Raw genomic sequence first — 19,906 nt, forward strand, 5'->3', positions numbered from 1 at the left:
GCTGACAGCCAGAAGTGACATCAATGCATTTGCAGCAACTCTTTTCAGGGTATCTTTGGAGGATTTTCCTTCATAGCACTGCAGAGAATATAGATCAAACGGTCCTGAGAAAATGTAATCTAGAGCAATACTGTTGTGAGTAAAAGATGTGTTCTACTTGAAAGGCACCACTTGGCTTCAACTACCATGTAAAATTTACTAAAATCTCATAAATCATTAGAATTTGACAATGCTGTGTGTACATAACACTATACCATATCCCCCAACTCACCAATATACAAACCCCTGTTCGTAGTTTCACTTTCTGCAGTTTTAGTTTCCCGTGGTCAACTGTGGTCCAAAAATAGAAAAGTTCCAAAAATGAACAATCCATAAGTTTTTAAGTGGCATGCTATTCTTAGTAGCACGGCACACTCTGGTACCCCCACGCCCAAGAGGTGAGTCACTGCTTTGCCTTGAGTACACCCGCCATATTAGTGGCTCACACATCAGTCTTTTAGCAGCTGTCTAGGTTATCAGATTTAAAAACATACTGGGCTTGGTATCTGTGCTGTTTAGGCAACTGCCAGAGGTTGAGGAGAACACACCCAGCAGAGAAAGAAGGATTACTGCATAATAAATTTACAAAATCAAAAAGACCAACAATCATTCTGAAAGGCTCATCAGCTACAAAAACGCTTTCTTTAGCACTAACACATAGCAAGTGAATGTACTCACATTCACCAGGGGATACACAGGAGGAGGACTCAGAGGGAAAAAAAGTAAGAGAACATACGATGTACATACAACGGGCTACGGAGAATGGGAGGATTCCTCCTGTCCCCTGCTGGGCACATATTCTCCTCCCTCCAGTCCCGTCTAACAAACCCCTACATCCTGGTTGTCTCCATCTTTAATGTCTACAGTAAGATGGACCAGTCACTAACACGTTTTTAAAATTGTTTATTAATTTTTTGACTCTGATAGGAATGGGAAATCACTTCTAATTCTGAACATACTAATACAGTCATCCCTTCATATCTGCAAGGGACTGGTTCCAGGACCCCAGGAGAGACCACACTCTGGGTACACTTACATAGAATGGCATAGGTAATATTTGTATTTAACCTAAACGCAACCTCCCGTATATGTTAAACCACTTCTAGATAACTTGCACCACCTAACACAATGTAAATGCTGTACAAGCAGTTGCTATGCTGTATTGTTTAGGGAATAATGACAAGAAAAAAGTCAGTACACGTTCAGATGTAACTATTTTAGGCCTAGCTACATAACATTTTAAATTCACATTTGGTTGGTTGAATCCATGAATGTGGAACCCACAGATATGTAAGACCAACTATATTTTGGTATATTTCCTTATTATACATATGAATTAGAAACATTTTCAGGGCCATCAAGTGGTGTGGTGGTTAAGTGCACTGGACTCCCATATGGCTGGAAGGGGTTCGAGTCCTGGACCTGGCAGCTTGTTTTCTCACCTTCCCTCTCTCTCTGTCTCTGTCTCTCTGGTCAAATTAAAATAATAGTAATAATTATTTTTAAAAATGGAAAAATTTTCGTTGTAAAAAATTTCAATCATACATGAAAGTTAATAAATAAATAAATAAATAAATCTTAAGTTCTCTCTTTAAAATCTTCAACCAGATTTTAAAATCTGATTTTAAAATTGCCCAGACCCAGGAACACTTGATAAACAGATTTTAAAATCTGGTTGAAGATTTTTAAGCAAATACTACATGCCACAGAATGATTATCTGTGTATATATCCACAAAATGATATTAGTGTAATGGCTATGTCGCTGGACTCCTACATAGTCGACCACGGTTCACGTCCCGGACCCGGTGGCTTAAATCTCACACCGGGCGCGTGTGCATGCGTGCCCAAGATCCCGAGAGGAGAATGGAGGAGAAGGGACTGCGGCGTGACCATCCCCCCTGGGAGGTGATTTCTCGCTTTCTGTCTCTAATGTCTCTGTCTGTCTGGTGGGTGCACGTGCCCTATAGCAAAAATCTCTCAAAAAAAAAAATGATTATCATTCTTAATGCAATTAACAATAATTTGGGGCCAGTCATGGTCTCATGGTTAGGGCAGCTGGATCCCCATGGCTAACTTAACAATTACAGTCCCGAACCCCAAAGCTTGAAAGACACGCTGGCTGTGTATGCGTGCATGCTCACCCAAAATACTGAAAAGGGAAAAAGTGGAGGAGAAGGGATTGAGGTAGGATAATGCCCCACGGTTGGTGCTTTCTCACTTACCCTCTTTTTCTCTGTCTCACTCTGACACGCACATAGGGCGTCTGTCAAATTACAAACAAAAAAACAAGGGACCACCAGTTGGAGTACTGGCTGTGTCGCTGGACTCCCATGTGGTCAACCATGGTTTGAGTCTCGGACCTGGTGGCTTAAACTCATGCCAGGCGCGTGTGCGTGCGTGCCCAAGATCCTGAGAGGAAAATGGAGGAGAAGGGATTGCGGCGTGGCCTTTCCCCCTGAGGGGGATTCTGTCTCGCTTTCTGTCTCTCTGTCGCTCTCTGTCTTTCTGACAAGCACATGCCCCCTAAAGAATCTAAGGGGAAGAACCCAACATTAGGCAGATGACCTTGTAGGAAATAGAACTTTAAAAAACAACAATAATTTCTTGGTATCGAATAACACAATCCAAATTCACATGTCTTTCTTTGTTTCAGAAATGTCTTCTCCCATTTGGTTTATGGGACTCAGGACCCAGGGAAGTCCTGATGTCGTGTCCATATGCTGCTGCCTCTCCCAAGTCTGGAAGCTCCCCATCCCATGAGCACAGGTGGCACGGCTGCTGCTGTTCCCCTCGTACTGCTCGGCTCACCTGGACTGACCGATCACCACGTACGCTGCCCCGCATTCTAGATTGGTCTGTTTATTTCCTCACGATGATGCTGAGTTTGCCTTTTCTCCTCTATATTTCCCCTTTATTAGATATTTCAGCTCTAAAGGCTTAACTAAATTTAGGTTCAACTTTTCATGATAAGATTGCATCTGGATATACATATAAATTTTTATGACAGTTTCAAGAGGCTCATAAATTTCAGTTTAAGAAAGTAGAAGTTCTCCATTTGCTTTATAAGTAATAGATATAACTCAAATCAACAACTTTTCCTACTATCAGTAACTTTGATCAAAATGATCTAGCTTTATCACATCATTATTAAAGTTAAGCTTAAAATTACATAATTTTACATACAGTACAGCAGAATTACCTACATGCAGCTCCACTTACCACTCCCTACTGTGCTTGGGAAGGGGCATGAGAGAAGCCGGCTCGGTGGGAGTACGCCCAGCCCTCCTCAGGGCCAACGTGTGTACTGTAATAGCTCACCTAGGCTGCTGCCCCCAGCCAGGCAAGTCCCTAGCCGACCAATGGGTTACACACGGACTGCGCAGACCCGGGGATGCTTGATAAACAGCAAGCTGACTGCAACCATTAGGACGACGGAGGAAAAGGTACGAGTATAAAGATAAGCAGGATGACACATCCATGTGGAGTATAATCACTAGTTGTGTATGAGAATGCTACTTTATCTATAGTGTAATCTTCACAATTAATAGAAAGATCACTCACATATATACATACTTATTGAATTTAAATGTATCAGTGATTTACCTGTAATGTAATCTTCACAATTAACAAAAAGATCAGTCACATATACACATACTTACTGAGTCTGAATGTACCAGTGATTTGGGAAAAATCAAACAGATCCCACTGAAAAGTACTACCCACCTACGGGAGGTAGCAACTGAGGATGGGAGGAGTAAGACTTCTGAGGAAACGGCTGTGGGCACAGATGTGTCCTTCATTCCTTCCTGAATCCCATTAAAACAACAGTAATGGGAACACACACATACAAACACAGGACAAGGATCTGGACACTGGAAAGCGGGTGGATTAGTGGCAGCTGTGTTAGCCCACAGAGTTCTGAACTCTCAGAGGTGAGCCGGGAGAGCCAGTACCGCCCAGTCTGTAAACTGAGTTGCTGAAGGCTCGGGAAGTTTAGCACCAGGTACCCCTGAAGTGACAATGACGTCTGTGAGAGGCAGGTGGATTTCCAGATTCCGCCCACAGCCAGTCGAGCAGAGCTACTCTCCTTCCCTAGCCATTGCAGAAACCTGGACGCTTGTCTCTAAGGAGAATAAACTAGAAGGCTCCTGAGCCGGCAGAGACTCAGGCACATTTGGCGGCAAAGTGAACTCAGGAAGGGTCGAGTAAAATTGTCTAAACTAAATTCTGAGTCTCAAGCTTTCTTTCTGTCCTTTGCTACGAAGCAGTTAGCGGTTGGATTTTCACCTCCAGGCAAGAGATCAGAGAACTCTTCTCTAGAAAATCTGACATACTTCACTCATATTCGGTCTTGAATAGAGCAGATGACCAAGATTACCAGTCACCTGAGAAAAGGCCTAATCTAGTAAATACAGACTAAACTAGAGAAAAAGAGAAAAGACAAATTATGGAGGCAGAATAAAACTTAATAGGAATTCTCAATATACAGGGCACACAAAGAGGAGGGAATGTCAGTGCAATGATGAACTCGAGTTTACAGATGCAAACAGCCCCCAAAAGAGCCCAGCGCAGTGATCAGAGCAGATTCACATCTAGACGTGTCATTGGGAAATTTTAAACTACCAGGGAAAAAGGAAAGATCCTCAACACTTTTAGGGAAGGAGAGAGACCAGGATTCTTAATGGCTTCAGAATTTTTTTACAGCAACATTGAGAATTAAAAGAAGCAAACAATGCATCCCAAATTCTGAAATAAGTGACTTCCAATCTAGAATTCTCACTATCCAAACAAACTACATGTAAAGGTGGAATACTCCTAGACATCTAAATATCAAAATAAAAAACCTCCTGCACCTTTTGTCTAGAAGCCATGAGAGAAGACTGTATCGAAAGGAGGCCACCAGTCAGGAGAGAAGGACATAGGACAGGACACAGGACGGACAAGATGCCCAGGACGGGATGTAGCACACAGTTTACAGAGAGAGCATGCAGGCTGCAGGACACAGGACTAGGGACACAACAGCGGGTGAAGGACACCCTGAGGAACAGCGTGAATGGAGACCCCAGTATGACACTGGGCACCAAGCAAGTCAGATGGGAGAAAATGTCCCCAGATGATGAACCTACGGAACTCTGACAGCTCTGACACACCGGGAGGACATTTGATTGCTGGTAAGGAGAATGGGACATATTAGTGATAGCAGAAACCTCAGTAAATCAAAAACTAATGTAATAACTACCTCTAAGAGAAACAAAGGCTGTATAGGAAAAGAAAGCTGAACAGTGTCTGCACCTTGGTTTGATTCTGCATAAGGTTTAATCTCTGCAGATGATATCCAAAACCAAACAATCGAGATAAAGAAATGCAAACATGTTATCCAGAGACGTGGAAGGGACACTATACTGTGAATTTTTATATCATATTCATTACAGAAACTAGTCAATATTAGAGGGGAGAGAAGGAGATGGTTAACTTAGCTTTATATATTTTTATATAGAGTTGTAAGAAAATCCATGACATATTTTCCTATGCAAAAATATGTCACGACTTTTCTGATAACCCAATACTATTTAAAGTCATAAGAAACATTGATTATGTTTTTAATTCAAATGACTGAAAAACCTTTAACAAGACAAAGAATGAAAGTCAAGTCATTTAAACACCAAATAAACTTTGGAAAAACAAAAAAAATTTTACACACCTGAAGAATTACTTCATTAAGCCGATCCAGGGAGTCCTCATTTTCCTCACTTTCATCCAGAAGTGAGGCCAGCGTTGGGCTGTGGCCTAAACCTACTCTGTCTTTATCTTGGAGGCGCCTCTTTGCTTCTTCAGTCAAGAGGAGAGAAAGGAAGACCATGCTGGCAGAATACAGGGGAGGGCATGTGACCGACATGCCCACGCACCTGCAGAGCATCGCTGAAGAGAGAACGGTTTTAGAAGTAAATGTCTGAAACTTCCTTCAAAATTAAAAGAAGTGAATCAGGCTGACCTAGTAACTTATAGCTTTCTTATTTATAATGAGGTAAAGCTACCCATAACTGAAGTGCAACAAGAATAAATAATGTTGAAAAACATTTGAACAGTCAGTATTAAGACAACATACGGAGTCAAGAATATATTTAATATGTTTAAATGTATCATTTCTTTATATGGAGAAGTGTGGATGTGCGTCTACGAATGCACATGTGTGATATTTCTAAGACCCTAAACGAGGAGTATATACACCTGTGCGTATTGATCCTGTGGGGTCAGCTGGGATAAGCAAAGATCAAGAATTTTTAACTTTTAAGTTTTGATTACAGTTATTATGCTAAAAAGTTAAGGTAACTATGCTCTGGATCATTTGGAACCTTCTAGATAAATAAAATTGTGTTTCTGTTTGCAAACAAGTTGACGCCAAGCAGTACTTAACGACAGGGAGTGCCGGTGTGATGTATGAAGACGTCACAGCGCTCACACAGGACACGCGAGCAGTGAGGCGCTGGTCTGTAAATGTCACAGGGCCGGAAAGAGCAGGCAAGTCAAGCTCAACAGAATCTACACTGAATCAGTCGCTATTTGTGTCTGTCAATAATTCTGACTTGGTTTAATCAAAATAGCATTTGTTGTATTAATTTCATTGGTCTGAAAAATATTGGATTTATGTTAGATTTTTATGTTATTTTGGATTATGTGTCTGTGAAAATTATAATAATAAAATCTACTTAGATCTGGCTTATACAAATTTAAGTAACATAAGAAAAATCACATAATTAGTAGTAGAGTTTCACGAAAGTTATGTTCACCTAAATGATGTCCAAATATTGGTCAAATCTGCTAAAAGAATGCTATAAATAAGCTATAGAGTGACCACAATGTTTTAAATGTACATGGGCACAGGGGATGGAAATCAGTAAAAAACAAACAACGAAAAAGCACCCAGAAAACAAAAATAACACTATGGCAAGAAACATCAATCTGTTCTATTAGTTATGTTTTCATCAGCAATACTATTATCAGTATGTAGTAAGTAGTTTAAAAGACTTATTTATTTATTATTATTATTACTATTATTATTAATTTGCTATAGGGCACATGTACTCATGAGAGAGAGAGGGAGGGAGGAAGTAAGAAAGCAAGCCACCAGGTCCAGGATTGGAACCATAGTCGGCCATGTAGGAGTCCAACACCTTAATCACCATGCCACCTGCTGGCCCCAGTAGTAAGTTATTTTTGATTAACACTCTCATAATTATAAAAAATCTTTGTGTGTATTTTGCAGGAAGACTTTAAATGTTAAATGTATTCATTTTACCACTACAGAAATAGTGTCAAGTGTACAGGCTTAAGTCACAGATCAGCAGATGTCTTTTGGAAAGGGCCAAAATGTACTTTATGCTTTGCAGTTCCCTGTCTTTGTCCTGACTATTCAGCACAACCATTACACCTGAAAGCAGCCATTCACAAGAAATAACTGGATGGGTCCAGCTGTATTACAATAAAACTTTATTTACCTAACAGGTAGTAGGTCAGACTTACCACTGGCTTGGTACCTCATGTAAAAATAGCATCTTTACTTCCATTATTGGTGACTCGAAGGGTAAACTAATTTTGCCCCAATGGATATATAAGAGAAAAATCTCAGTCCTTCATTTTCAACATCTCTTCTAACAAAATAATAACCTCCAACAGGGACACTGTACCCCTTACATGAGACTGGAATCCCTCTATATCTGGAAAACTAACAATTGTTTCTTACTCAACCTAAATCTTACTTCTAAGCTACTATTCTGCTTAAAATTTGTATCATTTATGTTTACAGAATGACCACATGATAAAATAAATGCTATAAACAGTCAGGCCAGGCTTGGTAGCATAGGCAATAGTATACTGATCTGCAGTGGTAGAAGCCACGGGCCAATCACGGGTTTGGATCCTAGGCTGACAGAAACACTGACGAAACGTATCCACATAAGATCTTGACTTCTGAAGGGCTGCAGAAGGGGATTGTGATGACTGGACCTGGTCAAAGGTGCTCTCTCTCTCTCTCTCTCTCTCTCTCTCTCCCCCCTTCTCCCTCTCCATCTCTCAAATGTACATGTGCTCTCTCACACAAAATAGATAATTTTTAAGAAAAAAGGTCAATTGAATTTTAATGAAATAACTCAAAACTTAAAATAACACAATTTTGAATATAGTTAAATATATTAGAAATGGTAACATGAATATTAGTTGTAAGCATTTATGTTAAGATAAGGCTACTTGCTATGCTAAAATTTAGAAGGGACAATAAAAAATAAAGACCAGTTATTTAAAAATAACCATTTGCTTATTTTAGCCAGCAACTATTATGTGAAAAACATAAAAATAATTAAACTATGCTCTTGACATTTCTGTGCTACAAGAAAATCCTGATGTCTTGAGATAAGATGATACTTTTATATAATTTCTCATGTCATCGTGTATACAGGACTTTATGTATACAGATTTAACCACACATAGTGCATATATGTCAGAAAACAGATTAGTTTCTATAGCAATACAAGAAAATCTATTGCAATGTTTATAATCATATCTTATGTATCTTTTTAAAACCACAGGTTTCTGCCAGTCTTCAGCCTGATGGTTAAGGTGGCTGGATCCCACATAACCAACTGTCCCCAACCCTACAAAAGACCAGATGTGTGTGTAATCAGAATACTGAAAGGAAACAGTAATGGAGGCGAAGGGATAGAAGTGTGACCATGCCCCGTGGGGGGTGATTTCTCATTTTCCCTCTCTCTTTCTTTCTCCAATGACCATAGCAATTTCTGGCAAAAAGCTGTTTTAATAAAAAAAAAGAGAAAATAAAATACTTCAAGCTTTTCTTACCTATTTTTATGGTATCTTGAAATGCATTTCAAATTTTCAAAAACATTTCTGAGGGACCCTCAAGAACCATTACAAATTCCTCAAGGCAAACATTCTGGTATCTCTTTCATATAGCATGCTAAAATTACTTATTTTAGACGAGTTATATATCTAATCAGGAACAACAATTATCTTAACATTTCTAACAGAGGACCCAAGAGTCAGAGTAACTATAAGGGCATCTTCTTACCAATCACCGCTGCCCAGTGCTTGGCCAGAGCCATCGTAACAAATGGCAGAGAAACAGCACCAGCTTTCCTCAGGAGTGTGGACAAAAGGTTAAATAAATGTGTCCACGTGTGATAAAAAGCCGATATTAACTCTGCATCTATAATGTAATCAAAACATTTCAAGCTATTAACATAAAGAAGAAAAGAAACCTTTCAAAGTACAAAACTCACTACAGATTCCATTACAGATCAAATAAGAGATGTGTACTTGCTAAATGAAGACAAATATAATTTAGTGTTACCAAAATTTTACATCAATTAAAGATTTCCTTCCCTTGAGAACCAGTAGTTAGCGTAATGGCTATGTCTCTGGACTCCCACGTAGTCAACCGCGGTTCAAGTCCCGGACCCAGTGGCTTAAAACTCACGCCGGGCGCGTGTGCATGCATGCCCAAGATCCTGAGAGGAGAATGGAGGAGAAGGGATTGCAGTGTGCCACCCCCCCTGGGGGGTGATTTCTCGCTTCCTGTCTCTCTGTCTGTTTGGCAAACGCACGCACCCTACAGCAAAACCCTCTCCAAAAAAAAAAACGATTACCTTCCCTGCACCCTCCTACACACCGAAAGACACACTCACAAACCTCTTATTAAAGAATACTCAATGGCAGTCAGAAGTGTAAAATTTAATGTGAAGCCATAAGTTCAGAACTGCATATTGGGTACATTATAAAAAACATGTCATTGTTTGTGCTATTTTGATATCCTATTTTCTTTTTCCTTTTTTTTTTAGAGGTTTTTGCTATAGGGCACGTGTGCTCGCCAGAAAGACCAAGAGAGACAGAGAGACAGAAAGTAAGAAATCCCCCGGGGGGGATGGCACATCGCAATCCCTTCTCCTCTAGTCTCCTCTTGGGATCTTGGGCATGCATGCACACATGCCCAGCGTGAATTTAAGCCAGTGGGTCTGGGACTCGAACCGCAGTCAACTACATGGGAATTCAGCGACATAGCCATTACACCAACTGCTGGTCCCATTGATCCTATTTTCTTTATCCTCTCTAGCAGGGATGAAAAGAAAGCATAATGTGCCAAGGTCCAAGCAGAAAAGAATTTCTTTGAAAAACCAAGAAAAGTATCGCCCCACAAGAAAAACTACGATACAAAAGAAGACTCTGCAGTTTTGCTTATGCCTAAGAAGGCAGCAACTGACCAGGCAGAGCGAGAACCCACCGTCCCATTTCTGCACATGGGTAAATGGAAGCTGGAGAACAGTGACTGTCACAGGACTCTGACCGAGCGAGCCATCCAGAGCATTTTGTCAAGCTCCACTAGTATCCATGAGGTTTGGAAATAATACCTTTCAGGCAATTTGGTGCAATTCTTGGTGTTTCTCAACTGTTTTGTCATGGTTGGTTCTCTAAGGAGTCTTTTTAGACATATGCTTCCTCATTGCTGTCCCCATAAAGTTGTGATTCCAGACAAAATGCCTATCTATGTGATATATGCATATCTATACTTTAGAAACAAAAGACTAAATATAAAGCTTACCCTTCTTATTTAATATAGGCTTAAGATTGGCCAAATAAAACAGTTAAGTTTAAAGTTACTAATCTTGCACACAGCTTGTGTATGGTGCTAATCTTGCACACCTTTTGCGCATGGTGCTAATCTTTCACACCTCTGTGTACGGTGCTAATATTTCACACATCTTGTGTACAGTACTCATTTTGCACACCTTTGGTGTATAGTGCTAATCTTGCACACCTCTTATGTGTAGTACTAATCCTGCACACAGCTTGCGTATCTCCCATGAACTCAATATCAATGCTTCTTGAGGGCTACCCAAAGGGCCAACAAGAGGAATTAAATACTAACTAATGAGATTTTTGAAAGAAGAGTTGAGTTTGGAGGCCCACTAATCCCAATAATATCTAATATTTTTTTTCATCTCACTCTCTTTTTCCAAGAATCAATTTTTGCTCCTTGAAGGAGTTGGGCAGTTGTGGTGACATCACCTCATTGAGAATATACAATATAACCTAATAAGCTTGATAAGTTATCAGTGCCACTTGTAGAATTTCTAAGCAAGAAATTACTTTTCCTCTACCAGTCAGAGAATTTTAACACTGATGAGGTGCTAAGGACTGGCTCTGCAGAGTGTCAAAATACAGTTTATTCTCCACACCTAAAACCAAGGAAACCCATGCAATTTAAAAGACTAAATAAGAATAAAATAAAAGACAAGGAGAATGACCAATCAATTACTTCATAATAAACTATTATTTCAACTTTTAAAACAATTATTATATTTTAATAAAGATCCCACGCCATTTTAATTTTCTCTACTACTATGCATTAAAATCATCTTTCGTAATGAAACCATTTGTAATAGAAAAATTTCAATATCTTATGAAGGATTGGTTTATACTTGTTATTACAAACCATGTTTTACTGGGTCATGTGGTTTTAGCTATACCTGGAACTCACTGTACTTCCTTGTATGACATGGAGAGCTTTGACCTCATTTTAAACTGATAGCACAGAGATGGCCCTTTATTATACTACACACTTACCTGCCCATAGCGGTCTCCTGAAACCACTTAAAAGTATCCACAGTATAAAGCACATTATCAAAGCATTCTAAAATACTGACAAAAAAAAAAAAAAAAAAAAAAAAAAAAAAAAAAAAAAAAAAAAAAAAAAAAAAAAAAAAAAAAAAAAAAAAAAAAAAAAAAAAAAAAAAAAAAAAAAAAAAAAAAAAAAAAAAAAAAACCTTGAAAAAGTAGCCTTCAAGTAAGTATCTGAAGCAGAGTAAGATTTTTTTTTCCTCTCGATATGCATTTATATTCTAACCTAGAAACATAAAGCTTACCTAATATATCTTTGGTGCATATGGTGAGAATTCCCACAGTATTAGAGATAAGAGGCTTCAAAAGCTCGTCCTGAATCACAAGGTTGGGATCTACCACCACACATGACTGCAGGAGCCTAGACAAACAGGACAGGTATTCTAGGAGAAAGGAGACCTGTTTGAAAAAGGGGGCAACAAACAACAAAGCCCATCTCAGCGACATGGTATTTTACTCTTCTGTGCATTATCATGAATTACTTCTTTTAAGATAAGCTAATAAAAACTAATAAAATATTAATCAGAATTTTTAAAGCTCTGAAATCAATATAAAGTGTTATTTTTCTCATAAGCATTTAATTCATGGCCACATTAATAGAGTGAACTCCAACAACACTAAAAAAAAGCAGTATTTTCAAACTCAAATTTTGGATTCCAATTGAAAAAAAACAAAGTCTTCTATTTTTCAAGTAGTTAAATTGCAGAATTAATATTCTGGAATAGTAGAAAAGGGTATTTCAAAGGCATAAAGTCTACAATTTTGTAAAGAAAAACAGATTACAAAAATATTCTCCAAAGTACAGCAGTGGGGAAAAACAGCTAGCCTAATAGCCTAGTATTGCTACAAATAAAATGCAAATATGTTCTATTTTTGCTCTCACCTATCTTTCAGCATAAAAAAAAAATGAAATGTTCTCCAATATAACCAGCAAAGCCATCTTTGGGATATGCTTGATGCTAATATAAGTATTAACTTCCAAAAATAGTTTTAAAAAACAATCCTCTGGATATGTAGCAATTACAGAAATGCTGCGATGTCTCATTTATCCACTAACCCTGGTCTCTCTCTCTGTATGCGGGCATGCGCACACACACACGCGCACACACACTTTCCTCTCACCTTACTCTCAGGCTGCAGGAGTATAACTAAGAGACCCCATGTTGTGGAGGGGTATGTGTCTCTAAGGTAAATGGTCTCAGACTATTCCAAAATAGTTTCTCTGTCCTTCTCCTGATGAGAATGTCCTCCCTTTATCTAACTTGTTGACTTATCTTATTAAAAAGATGTTAAGTGGCTCTACATTTCACAAATTCCTCAGTTTGTGAAATTTAATATGCTAATTGCTACAAAGTCTTTTTAGATCTCTTCATATTCTACACTACTGAATTTGTAGCACACTCAACCCCTGGACACATATCACTTTGCTATAAACAGGTAAACCATGCAGGGCAAAATTAAGATTCTTTACTAAATTATCATTTTCAAGATAAATAAAATAGTAATTGAATTGCTCATAAAGCAACTTGTATGACCCTCTTCCAGAAAATATTTCAACCAACCAACCACAAACTTCAACAAACCCACCCTTTAACAGCCTGAACCCACCCCCCAGCCCAGAGTCCTGCCCACGTGCTCTGCCTCAACACCTAAGGGCCGTCTCTTCATCACCTTGGGTCTCTGCCCAAATGTCACCTGCAGGAGGCCTTTCCTGACCACCCTACCTGAAAATAGTAACCTCTCCTGCTGACACAGCCTTTACTCATTCTCATGTATTTTTTTTCCATATCCTCTGACGCTACTTGATAAAAAAATTGGGTCACTGTAAAAGTCAGTATGCATTTCTGCATAGAAAAATATGCTATGACTTTTCCGATGACCCAATACTTTACGCTTCATTTACTTATTGCCTGTCTCTTGCACCTAGAACATAGACTCTATGAGTACAGATGTATCCTGTGGCAGACACTCGGGATACTGCAGCATACAACAACGGGCAGCATCCTACCCTCATGAAGCCAGCTGTCCCCTTGGCCTCATCTCCTTCCACAGATTCTCCTCCCACCACTCCGGTCTCCTCGTCAGGCCAACCATACTCCCATTCCAGGCGACTTGCTATGTCCACAGGACGAACTTCTTCGCTTACTTCAAATCACATGTCACTGTCTGAAAGGTCCTCCCTGACCACCCAAAGAGGAACTCGTTTCCTGTCCCTTGATTTTGTTTCTCTTCGGAGATGTCTATCATCATCAGGACTTGCTCATTATTTATTCTCCCGACTTGAGGGGAAAGGTCTTTTTTTATTCACTTCGAGATCCTGGTGTACACGAGGCACTCAGTGAAGATTTGTTGAATGGATAGACCAAAATATGAAGGAGACAATCAATGAGTAAGCAAGCACAGTCAAATGAAAACACCGCCTGGGAGAGAACTTCAGAGATGGTGTGCAGCTGTGCCAGGGGTCAACCCTATTCAGACAACTCAAAGGGCACATCTCAAAATAGAAGGAACAGGTCTGGTTCTCCTTTAGTCTATCATCTCAACAAAAATCTTAAAGCCCTTCTTAAAATTTGATTTTGAGATGGGGAGCAGCAGTTAGCGTAATGGCTATGTCGCTGGACTCCCACGTAGTCGACTGCAGTTCGCATCCCGGACCCGGTGGCTTAAAACTCACACTAGGCACGAAGGCATTCTTGTTCAAGATCTCAAGAGGAGAATAGAGGAGAAGGGATTGCAGCGTGACCATCCCCCCTGGGGGGTGATTTCTCGCTCTCTGTCTCTCTGTCTCTCTCTCTCTGTCTGGCGAGCGCACACACCCTATAGCAAAAAAACCTCTCTAAAAAAAAAAAAAAAGAACATTGATTTTGAGATAAAACTGTATTAGCAACAATTGCACAAAGAATTGTTAAGCATACGTTATCCCTAGATTCTGGCTATAAGCAAAAACTTAAAAATAGTAAATATTTGTAAAGGAACAAAACAATGTGCTCTTACTAGATTAGATTTTGAAAATACATGTAACTTAGTCGCCAAGTACTTTAAAAACTTCAGCCTAGGTGAAAACAGTAGATATAACGAAAGGGGAATCCACCTCTGATTGTGCTGGCCCTCTGAGTGCAGCTTCATGGCTGTGAAGTGCCCCCCCAGCCAGGGTCTTCCCTTCCAGACCCCAGTGCTAGCCAGTTAGGCAAGTTTTACTGCCCCTCTTGTTCTTCTCTGTCCCTTTCAACTTTTTTTGCTTTAAAAAACAAACAACAACAAAAAAAATCCAACAGCTTTTCTGCCACATTTGTGCCTTTCTTTTGTTAATTTGTCTCTTCTTCCCTCAACTAGGACAGAAAGCTTCCAGGCCACTCTATCTCTGATCCTCTGCACAGTGTGTAGCATGAGGTTTTTGATTTTTAAGCCAATTTCATTATCCACCACATGATTCTGTTTTTTTATCCTCTTTTTGTTCTAGTTATTTCCTTTGTTTTTCTTTGCTTTTTCTGTCTATTTCTATTTCCTACATTCTTTTTCTTTACTTTCCTGTTATACATACCCACTTATACTGAAGCCCTTACCCACTTCCTAAAGAAGACTAGGTGCACAGTATTTAAACAGCTGATCATTGTGAGTTTTAGACAGTTCTTTGCACCTCACTGTAGTTGTTGTAAGAAGAGTGAAATTCCCTTTACAAATCCGATTGCAAAACTTATCCTGTGATACCCACACTGGAGGACACAGTGGAAAGGAGAAAATAGCAACAAACTATTTGACAGTAAGGGAAACATACAAGCTCAAAGTCACAGGATCTCTCTCCAACAAATTAGCCAAAAGTGAACACACTACCAAATGACTAAGAATCGGAGGAGTCTCAAGAATGAGAGAATCAAGTAATACATCGCCAACAAGGGAACACTGTAAAATGTCTCCAAGTAGACCAAACTTAGAGGTCATTACCAAAATGTCAGAAAAAGAATTTAGGATATTTATGGTAACAGAATTCAATGAGATACAAGAGAAAAGAGACGTTTAGCTCCAAGAGGCGAGAAAGTCCTTCCACAATATGAAAGAAGAACTGGGCACCATAAAAAAGAATCAAATGGAATTGTTAGATACATAGGTTGTAATATGGGATATAAAAACCTCCCTCAAAAGAGAGAAATACTAGATACCCAAACATCCAAATAATTGGCATCTCAAAAAGTGAAGAAACCAAAAAGGGCATTGATACTCTGTTCCACAAAATTCTGGAAGAAAACTCTCCAAGTCTAGAGAGGCACTCAATCATACAGATCCAAGAAATACAAAGAACCCCAAGTAGAATCAATCCAAGAAGATCCTCTCCAAGACACATCAGAGCTGCATTGGCCAAAACCACAGGCAAAGATAAGATACTAAGATTGGCAAGAGAAAAACGTCAAATCACTTACAAAGGAGATCCCATCAGGCTAACACCGGATCTCTCATCAGGTACAATGCAAGCAAGGAAAGAATGGGGAAATATATTCAAAGTGTTAAATGAAAAACAATTTCCACCAAGAATACTATGCCCAGCAAGATTATCCTTCATATGGGAAAAGAAGATAAAATGTTCTCGGATAAACAAAGCCTGAAAGAATTTACCAACTCCAGACCAGCTCTTCAAGATATTCTCAAAGGAGTACTATACCAAGAAAACTAAAGACAGATAGACAGCAATAAGAGAACCAAAAACAATCGAGTACATGGCCAATTTAATGGTAGGGACAAGTCTGGAAATATCAATAATAACATTGAATGTTAATGGATTAAATTCTCCAAACAAGAGACACAGACTGGCTGAATGGATTAAAAATCAGAAACCTTCCATGTGCTGCCTACAAAGAAACCCATCTCATGGATATGGCACATATACTCTATGGAACACTACTCAGCCATAAAAAAGAACAAGGCCCTGGTTTAACAGAAAGTGAATGAATATGGAAGATTTACTGCTGAGTGAGGAAAGCCAGGCTATGAAAGAGAGACATTGTATATCTCTGCTTAATATATACCAAGTGTCCATACTCTGTGACCAAAACTGAATGACTAAAGGATATAGAAACATAGTAAATGGTAATGAATACCAGATACATGTGGGAAGGTGAGTGAAATAGGTTATTATCTGTTGAAGATAACTTTATAGTATTATCAACTGGACTGGTGAGAAATGTACACATGTTGAAATATTCACTTTGCAAGCTAAATAATGTGATTGAATGCATAAAAGAATTTGAAATACTTTTTTATTTTTTTTTAAAGAGGCAGGGTAAGCAGTTGGATGCCATGACTCAGAAAATATGGCAAAGATGTCTACACTGTCAGGAACTCACTTCAGGATTTTAAAAGGCTTTCCAGGGTTGTGTTTCTGAGTGATCTTCCTATACACTGCCTATGGGCACAGACTATGGAAAATACAAGAGGAACCAACTGCTGCCTCTGCACCCTTTATATCTTCAAGTTCTCCCAAATGGACTCTTAAAATAAATCCAGAAAGCTGTCATTGTGTGAACTATCAGTATGAGGGGTGGTGAGTAAATGATGGTGGGGGGAATAAATGTCCATTCAAGATAAATAATATTAAATAAGGCAACAAGTGCTAAGAATAAAAAAAGACATACATAGACAAAAAGTGAAGGGCTGGAAAAAGGTATTCCATGCGAATGAAAGCCAAAAAAAGAGCATGAGTCACTATACTGATTTCAGACAAAATAGGCTTTAAGACAAAAACCACAAGAAGAGACAAAGAAGGGCATTATATAGTAGTAAAAGGACTAATTTACCAAGAAGATATAACTCTTTTAAATATCTATGCACTCAACTCAGGAGCACTCCAATATGTAAAGGGAAGACTGCTAGATCTAAAAGGAGAGATAGACTGTAACACAATAATTGTTGGAGATCTCAACACCACATTGTCTCCTTTACACAGGTCAGTGAGAAAAAATAAGCAAAGAGATTCTGGACCTAAACGATACCATAAATCAGATGGACTTGATAAACATCTACAGAACTTTCTACAAAAAGAAAACACAAAATACAAAATTTTCTCAACCCCGCATGGTATTTTCTCGAAGATGAACCACATAATAGGGCAAAAAAAAAGCCTTTACAAATTCAAAGGCATGGAAACTATATCCAGCATCTTCTCTGACAATGCTGGAATTAAACTTGATATTAATCTCAGGAAAAATCTTCAAAAATACACAAATACATGGAAACTAAATAACCTACTTCTGAATGACTTCATCACTACCAAAAAGATTAAGACTGAAATCAAAAGATTCATGGAAACAAATGATAATGAGTATACAAGTTTCCATAATTTATGGTCCACTGCAAAGGCAGTCATAAGAGGGAAGTTCATAGCAATTAGTGCACACAAGAAAAAGATGGAAAGGTGGCAAAAGGACAACCTAACATCATGCTTCAGGGAATTGGAAAAACAACAGAAAAATCCAAAAAATGCTAGGAGAAAAGAAATAATAAAGATTCAAACAGAAATGAATGAAATAGAAAATAAATAAACTATACAGAAAAGAAATGAGAGTAAAAGCTGGTTCTTTGAAAAGATGAACAAGACTAACACACCATTAGCTAGATTAAATAAGAAGAAAGGAAGGAAACAAATACATCAAATTTGCAATAAATCAGGCAACATCACTAATTGAAATAAAAAACATCATTAGAGGATACTTTGAGTGATTATATGCCAACAAAGAAGAAAACCTGGATGAGATGGACAAATTCCTCGACACCTATAATCTACCAAGATTGACTCAGAAGGACATAGAAAGCCATAATAGACCTATAACAAGCAATGAAATTGAATCAGTAATAAATGACCTCCCAACACAAAACAGTCCAAGTTCCAATGGTTTCACTGCTGAATTTTATGAAACTTTTAAAGAAGAGGTAACCCCCATTCTACCCACACTGTTTCTAAAGATCCAAAAAGGAAAGAACCCTTCCAAATTCATTCTATGAAGCCTGCATAACTCTCATTCCCAAAATGGATAAGGATACGACAAAAAAGAAAACTACAGACCTATATCTCCGATGAATATAGATGCAAAAATTCTCAACAAGATACTTGCTAACCATATTCAACAGCATATAAAAAAGGTTATTCATCATGACCAGGTAGGCTTTATTCCAGGGATACAAGGATGGTTCAGCATATGCAAAACCATAAATGTAATACTCCATATTAATAGAAAGAAAGATAAAAAGCATATGATCTTTTCACCTGATGCAGAAAAAGCATTTGATAAAATACAACATTCCTTTATGATTAAGACTCTCAGGAAAATTGGCATAGAAGGATAATTTTTCAGCGTAATAAAAGCCACTTATGAAAAACCTATAGCTAACATTATGCTGAATGGGGAAAAGCTGAAAGCCTCTCCACTAAAAACTGGTATAAGACAAGGCTGGCCACTTTCTCTGCTCCTATCCAATATAGTACTGGAAGTCCTAGCCAACATGATGAGACAAGAGAAGGAAATAAAAGGCATTACAAAAGGGAAAGAAAAGCTAAAATTATCTTGTTTGCAGATGATATGACTGTATACATAGAAGACCCAATAGTATGCATGGAAAAAAAAAAACTCTTCAAAGTAATAATGTATACAGTAAAGCGGTAGGATACAAAATTAATTTACAAAAATTGATGGCATTTCGATATACAAACAGCAAGAAGACAGAGACTGAACTGAAGAAAGTAATCCCATTTACCATAGCCACAAGAAGTATAAGATAGCTAGGAATAAAACTAACCAAGGAGGTCTAATACCTCTATAAGGAAAACTATGAAAACCTTAAAAAGGAAATCAAAAAGGACACAAAAAAGTGGAAGGACATCCCATGTTCCTGGATTGGCAGAATTAATATAATCGAAATGACAATTCCACCCAAATTAATCCACATATTTAATGCAATTACTATAAAATTATAGAAAACATTCTTCACAGATCTAGAAAGAACAATCATAGAATTTGTCTGGAATGGGAACCAGCAGTTAGTATAATGGCTATGTCGCTGGACTCCCACGTAGTCGACCGCGGTTCGCATCCCAGACCCGGTGGCTTAAAACTCACGCCGGGCACGTGTGCGTGCGTGCCCAAGATCCCGAGAGGAGAATGGAGGAGAAGGGATTGTGGCGTGACCATCCCC

General features: G+C 38.6%; 1 protein-coding gene across 1 annotated transcript in view; it reads right to left on the bottom strand.

The window, feature by feature from the left end:
* RTTN (rotatin) overlaps positions 1-19,906 on the bottom strand; it is a 181,333-nt gene that overhangs the window by 25,669 nt on the left and 135,758 nt on the right. The window contains 4 exon segments of the mRNA XM_006147227.3: positions 7-78; positions 5,742-5,959; positions 9,123-9,260; positions 11,974-12,127. Of these exon segments, the coding sequence (XP_006147289.1) occupies positions 7-78; positions 5,742-5,959; positions 9,123-9,260; positions 11,974-12,127 (582 nt within the window).

The sequence above is a fragment of the Tupaia chinensis genome, unplaced genomic scaffold (assembly GCF_000334495.1).
Source record: "Tupaia chinensis unplaced genomic scaffold, TupChi_1.0 Scaffold000206_1, whole genome shotgun sequence".
In the NCBI taxonomy this organism is placed as follows: Eukaryota; Metazoa; Chordata; class Mammalia; order Scandentia; family Tupaiidae; genus Tupaia; species Tupaia belangeri.